This window comes from Lacerta agilis, chromosome 17 (genome assembly GCF_009819535.1).
Source record: "Lacerta agilis isolate rLacAgi1 chromosome 17, rLacAgi1.pri, whole genome shotgun sequence".
In the NCBI taxonomy this organism is placed as follows: Eukaryota; Metazoa; Chordata; class Lepidosauria; order Squamata; family Lacertidae; genus Lacerta; species Lacerta agilis.
The window spans coordinates 27125854-27132909 of record NC_046328.1 but is presented as its reverse complement, the minus strand read 5'-3'; the positions used below and the strand labels follow the sequence as shown (position 1 = coordinate 27132909).

The following is a 7056-nucleotide window of genomic DNA, read 5'->3' as shown; positions in this document are numbered from 1 at the left end:
TTCTTCTTCTTCTTCTTCTTCTTCTTCTTCTCATCAGTGGATCTGCTCTAAGGAGGATTAGCATTGGCTACAACCTCTTCTACTTGCATTTTATAGCAGTTCACCTGTGAAACCATAGTGCCTCTGTTTGAGTTGGATCTTCCTCGACTCATATATATATATATATATATATATATATATATATATATATACACACACACACACACACACACACACACACAGAGAGAGAGAGAGAGAGAGAGAGAGAGGACTTGTTGCTGACTGCTGTGGTTCCCCTCGCAGGTATCCCTTTCTGCGCAAGGCTGGAGGCCGCTGCCTGCTGCCTGCCCTGAGCCTCCATGCCGGGGTGGACTTGCCCCTGCGCTGTGCCTGGATAAGGGTCCCCAGCATAGCCTGTGCCCATTGCACTCCAACCTTGAGATGATGTCACGCAAGAAGGCCATCCTCCTCCTCCTCCTGGCGTTCAGCACAGGCACTTTGCTCCTGCACCAAAGTGCCCACCTTGGCTGGTAGGCGTGGGAGACTTAGAAACGGCGGGGGTTGGTGCCAGACAGTTCTAGGTTTGGGGGCAGCCTTTGGGCAACATGCTCTTCCCCCTGTTCTCCCTGGGTATGCCCTAGGCCACTGTTCTTCAGACATTGCTGGGCTACAACTGCCTGCCCATTGGCTGAGCCTGTGCTTCCCAAACTTGGATCTCTAGCTTCTTTTTGGACTACAATTCCCATCATCCCTGACCACTGGTCTTTCTAGCTATGGATGATGGGAGATGTAGTCCAGTAACATCTGGGGTTCTGAGTGCACCACCTCCTTGCTGCTGCCGCTGCCCAATTGCATACTTCTCCCTCTGGGTCCAATCCAGACCTCCTCCCAGAGAATGAGGGCAAAGTATAGAGAGGCTTCTTCTTCTCTGCTCTTACCTCTCACTCACACCAACAGCAAGGAGGAAGAGGCCCAAGAGAGTGGGGCCCCTATTAGAGCATGGGCATTTGTAGGTCCCCAGTGATGCTGACCCCTGGCACCATTCCAGGCTAAGACTAACGAGAAAGAAAAGAAGGAAGGGGTGGGTGGGTGTGGGAATGGGCAGTGGGCACTTTTAAGATGGCCTATGATGTCTTACCGGTTGAGGCAAATGAGAAAATGTTGCCACCACCTCCCGTGCCTGAGGTGACTTGAGGCAGCTCAGGGAGGTTGGGGTGGCCACGGAGGAGATGGGCAAACAAGCACAGGAGGTGGAAAATGGCATGCTCCTCTCCCGCTCCACCCAGCTGTCCCCAGCCTGCCACCTGAGGCACCTGCTTCACCAAGGCTCATAACTGGGCCAGCCCTGCGGATGAGATTTGGGTTGGGTAATAGAAAGGGGAAAGGAGCAGAGCTTTAAAAAAGTGGTGGAGCGGAATTAAAATGAAGGGAGGGCTCAAAATAAGTGGGGGAAGAGGGTGGAGGGTCCGTGAGGGCTTCGGGGTGAGACTGGGAAGCATCTCTGGGCTTGTTGTTGTTTCTCTCGACCCCCCCCCCCCGCCTCTAACCGGACCCTTTGCTTCTGCCCCCCTCCGCCCAGGTTCCCAAAGTCGGCGTCCTTCAGCTGCGCGCCTCCGCCGCCCCCCCGCCCCAAGCACACCGCCGTGGCCTTCCTGAAGACCCACAAGACGGCCAGCACCACCGTGCAGAACCTGCTCTTCCGCTTCGCCGAGCGCCACAACCTGACGGTGGCGCTGCCTCACCACACCTGCGACCACCAGTTCTGCTACCCGCGCAACTTCTCGGCCCGCTTCGTGCACCCTTACACGCTGCCGCCGCGGCTCATCGCCAGCCACCTGCGCTTCAACCGCGAGGAGCTGCACCGCCTCATGCCCAACGACACCATCTACGTCACCATCCTGCGCGAGCCGGTGGCCATGTTCGAGTCTCTCTTCAGCTACTACAACCAGTACTGCCCGGCCTACAAGAGGGTGCCCAACGGCTCCATGGAGACCTTCCTCGACGACCCTCGACGCTACTACCGCCCCCACGAGAAATACGCCATGTACGCACACAACACGCTGGTATACGACCTGGGGGGGGACCCCGACCACAGCCCCGAAGACCCCACCTACTTGCCGGAGTTCATCCGCCAAGTCGAAGGCATCTTCTCGTTGGTGATGCTGGCCGAGTACTTCGACGAGTCCCTGGTCCTCCTGCGCCGCCTCCTGGCCTGGGACCTGGAGGATATCCTCTATGTCAAGCTGAACATGCGCAGCCCCGAGTCCAAGCTCAACATCACCTCGGCCCGCGTGGCGGCCCAGGTCCATGCCTGGAACACCCTCGACGCCCGCCTCTACGACCACTTCAACGCCACCTTCTGGCGGAAGCTGAGGCGCATGGGCCAGGACTGTGTCCAGAAGGAGGTGCGGGCGCTCCGCCGGGCCTGTGAACACCTGGCGCGCCGCTGCTTCGGGGGCCAGCCCCAGCTGCGCCCGGCCATGCAGATCAAGAACAAGGAGCTGCGGCCCTGGCAGCCCAGCGCCAAGGTGGGCATCGTGGGATACGACCTGCCGGGCTCGGGCGCCCCCTTGGACGAACAGTGCCTCAAGCTGGCCATGCCCGAGGTGCAGTACTCCCGATACCTGCTGCGGAAGCAGAGCCTGAGGAACCGGAGGAGGGCGGCCCTCCACCGGCCGCTGCCGCCTCGGGGGCTCCTGCGGCCACCCCGGCACCCTGTCCCCAAGGCGGCATGAGCTCCCCACCACTGCGGCAGCTGGAAAGGCCCAGGGGGTGGAGGCCCTGTTGGCAAGAGCCCCGGAGAGAAGCTTCCCACTGTCGCCCTGGCAACACCTCAGCATCCTGTGATGGGCCCTTGCAATACTAGATTAGGCCTAGGCCTCAGCCTTCTTCGGAGCCAGGGTGGAGGGGGGCTGGTGAGCGCATAGTCTGATTTGGCGATGACCCCCTCCTCAGTTTTTCTTTTCTGGGACTTAGGGCTGTTCTTAGTCCTATTAAAACTCAGGGCCTTGGGATCTGGGTGAGCGGGACTTTCCTCCAGGCGCCCTGAGGCCGTGTGCGTGAGCCAAGTGGATTCCCGTCGCTTGGCAACCAGACTGATTTTTGTTTCTTAAACCCAACTGGGAGCCCTGTTCTGGCCTCATTTCTCCCTCACTCCAGAGGAAATGCTACAACTGGACCTCGGGGGAAGCTGAGCACATCCGGGCCCCATCCCTTGCTGTTAGAAAGCCGTGAGGGTGGTCTCCCTCCCCAGTTCTGACAACCATTTTCTTCATCCTCCCCACTTTGTACACCCGAGTGCTGGATTCGACCACTTCTGGTTCTGCTCTCCCAAATCCATAGTGCATGCCTGCACCCCGCTTTCACATCCATCCATGTGGAACTCCAACATGACACCTTCTACCTCCCCTGCCCAAAATTAATTTTATACCTTTATCAGTCTCTCTCTACCCCACCCCACCCCTTTTCCTGGGGCTTGCCAGGATTCATCTCCAGTAACTTGTTTTATTTTATTTTATTTTATTTTTAATGTCCTAGACCTTGTGACATTGTAATACAGAAGATCTCGCTGTGTTTTTCTTGAAGGAGGAGCTGGAGGCCAATAAAACAAACAAACAAAACCTGTTTTTGGTGTTAGAATTAAGTGTGTGTGTTTAGAGATATTGTATTTTTTTTTTTAATAGAGTGGGTGGGTTCCTCACATAGGGGATATCAGAGAATTCCCAGGGAAAGAGGAGTTGAAATTGCTAATGCCTGCTTCATCATCCCCAAGTCTGGAATGGAAATCAATCCAATGAATATGATTGGTATTTGTTATTGTTGCTTTCAGTTTACAAATGATACATAACGGGTTCCTTCCCCCTGTCCCAAAATTGCATTGCATTTCCTTTGCATTGAAATGAATGGGGTGAAATAACGTAATGACAACATAATTATGTAAAATTCTGCCACAGAGGACAGCAAGGTAAATAACTGAGGGTTTTTTTTTAAAAAAAATGTGTTTCATTAATTTTCACACGGCAAGTACAACAAATAACATGGCTTTCGTCGGAAGGTGAACAGTAGAACGGAAACAAGCTGCATGTGATGAGCATATATCAAAACGGAAATTGATGCCTCCTTAGGATGCTGGATAGCTCAGTTGGTAGAGCACGAGACTCTTCATCTCAGGGTCGTGGGTTCAAGCCCCATGTTGGGCAAAAGATTTCTGCATTGCAGTGGGCCTCTACGATTCTACCTCCCTCTGCATGAATTTCATTGTGGGGGTGTTGGCGACTGTCAGCAGGTGTCCCCATAGATTTATTTATCTCATTCATGACTCACTTCCTATGAAGCATCTCTGAGTAATTTTGCTGTAATAACATGCACAATAAACTCCGCATGAAATGATTTCACAGCCAACATGGATGTTGACTAGGATTTTAAAAAAAAAGCCACATTAGAAGGCTTGTTGGAATAGGAAATTCTGTAACAGGCACCAAAATGTCAGTAGAGATGGTGCCTGCCTGTCTATTCATGGGAGGGAGACCAGAGGGGAGGTGCCACCACCTTAAAGGCCCGACTCCAACACCATGTGCAATGGAGCTCACGTTGAGATGGTATCTGCAGGAGGCCCTTTTTCTGCAGAAAGCTGCCAGAAGGAGGAATATATATATATATAATTTATATACCACTTTTCATCTGAAGTTCTCAGGGTAGTTCACAAGATAAAAAAGTACAAGATAACTTCCATACAGCTTGCTTGCAGGAAGAGCAAATAGCCCAGATAGAGTTGGTCAGACAACTGCTCTCCTGGATGGGTGTTCTTGTGCAGTACTTTTTAAAGAAAGTGTCTGTTGTTTTGGTCACAAAGTCCTTCCAGCTTCCTCTCTCCCATTTCCATACAGCAACTTGAGACCATGAGCACTTCTAAATCATCACTGTTGTCAGGTCAGATTCAGTCACATTGCAGCACATTCAGGTGGTGCAGTTAAAAGTTGATTTGCGGCTCTCTGCAATAAGAAATGAAATTGGGGGGGGGGAAATGCTCTGGAAAGAGTGGGCTAACTTAACACTTGCTTGGAACCATGCTGTCTAACCTCCCCATGAATCAAATCAGAATGAATGCTCAACGAACAGGTCATCTTGAAGTGACCTCAACTTCCCTGGGATAGCTTGAGACCACATTCGAGGGCCATCTCACCAAGATGATTTGGTAGCTTCTGTTTCCCCCCTAGACTGTCAGTATTTTCTGCAATTAAAGTGTTATTAAAGGGCTCTGTTGCTCTGGCACAATAAACCCACTTTTTAAAAACAGGACTTTTTGCATTTAGGAAAGTAATGAGGAAATGGACCGAGAAGTGTGGGAGGAGCAAATGATTTAACAGGAACTCATCACTAGCAAATCAAGACAACCACCTTGCAAACAAACCAGAATAAATGCTCAATAAAGATAAGACATAAGGTGTTCTTTTTTTGGGTGGGATCCAATTGCATACTTGTAAATTCAGGTTGTACAATTATAGTTGATTGGGAGGTTTTCTGCAACAAACCTGCTTCCCGGAAAGGTCAAACTTCTTGCAGCAAGGAAAGAGACCGGAAAGTGTGGGAGAATACTTGTTTTGATGCAAACATTCCACTAGCACATCAAAACGACTGCTCATTAAATAGGAAATGTTGTCTAATACATCTGCAAACAAATCAGGATGAGTGTTCAATAGACAGGTAGCCTGGAAGCTTCCATATTTTAATCTCCACATAGGCTTTGTGCAAGAAAATTGGGGTGAATAATAAACAGGTCTCTCTCTTTCTGGCTTTTAGCTGGTCCTTGCCAGGAGAGAGAGAAAGAGTGAAACTCAGCAGTGACTTGGCTGGCGAGAGACTACAGCGTTTTAACAAGAAGATTTACTTGCTAATCCAGAGATCATCTTTGCAGATTGGCCCAGTTAGAAACCTTGTATGGGGAAGTGAGATGGGTGAAGAAGCTCAGGGGAGGAGGAGAGCACATTATCATCAGTTTAACAATCTGCAAAAGATTCCCCCATCAGGATGAGAAACTGGTCACAAGAAATTTGTGGGCCTGAGGCTCTCAATGCCAAACTGGATCGTACCCCACAAACCGAGAGCGAGAGAAAAAGGTAGGGATCTGCCCTCCAAATAGCCTGCAGAGGTCAGTTGAGTCCCTCCCCTTCTCTCTGCCCACCATGATCAATTTGCTTCCCATCCCCGATAAATGGCTGATGGCACATGACCCAGGATGAGCTACTAGTGCAAGCTATCTGCATACCACTTCCATTGTGCCTTTTCTTAATTTGCAAAGAGCTGTAAGGTAATTTGCAAAGAGCATGGCTGTCTATAGAATTGGAGATTTGATGCAGAAAGCCCTTCTAAACAGGGACTAGGCTGAAGTGATCTTTTCTGCTACAATTTAGAGAAGCTTGTTGCTACAGCTTGCAGAGATGGGGATGGAGCATTTGAAGCATCTTCCAGCTTTTTTATTTGTGTTAAGAAACAACTGTGATCCAGCAGGGCGGTAGCTCAGTTGGCAGAGCCTCTGTTTTTCATGCAGAAGGTCGCAGGTTCAACCCCCAGGGTCTCCAGGTAGGACTTCTTGTCTGATTGTGTAAGGCAGCTTCCTTGGTTCCTATTTTTGTTCTTTCAGTTTTCAATTCTCTCTGCTTGCCAGACTGTGTGTTAAAGCTACATTATTACTTATTTTCTTTATGAACCTCTTCCCTTGAAAGCAACCCAAAAGGATTACCCATACTATAAAAACATACACAGAACAATTGCATATGCAGAAAGCAGCTTAAACATTTGTGTGTTATAAAATTAAAAACACATGAAATTTAAAACACCACTCCAAATGTATTGTTACTAGTTTGTGGGCGGGGGGGGGGGAGTGATCCCTGGATGCAGCAAGTGTTGAAATATAAACCAGGCCAGTTTCCTGCATTAAGATGATCACTTGAGAAATGGCCCATTAAGAGAGCAAAGGAAAGTGGGCTCTGTGCGAGACAACAAATGAGAGATAGTTAAAAGGGCAAATCCTGAGTTGAAATATGAGAGTTTGCGGTGATGTGTGACCTAGCAGCAAGC

The 7056-nt window shown here is 50.0% G+C and overlaps 1 protein-coding gene across 1 annotated transcript; it reads left to right on the top strand.

Moving 5' to 3' along the window:
• The first annotated feature begins 405 nt into the window (after positions 1 to 405).
• On the top strand, positions 406 to 3599 carry GAL3ST3 (galactose-3-O-sulfotransferase 3). The gene is made up of 2 exons (XM_033135905.1): positions 406 to 509; positions 1559 to 3599. Exons 1-2 carry the CDS (start codon positions 421 to 423, stop codon positions 2712 to 2714), a joined length of 1245 nt encoding a protein of 414 aa, XP_032991796.1. The 5' UTR covers positions 406 to 420; the 3' UTR covers positions 2715 to 3599.
• The last annotated feature ends 3457 nt before the right edge of the window (positions 3600 to 7056 follow it).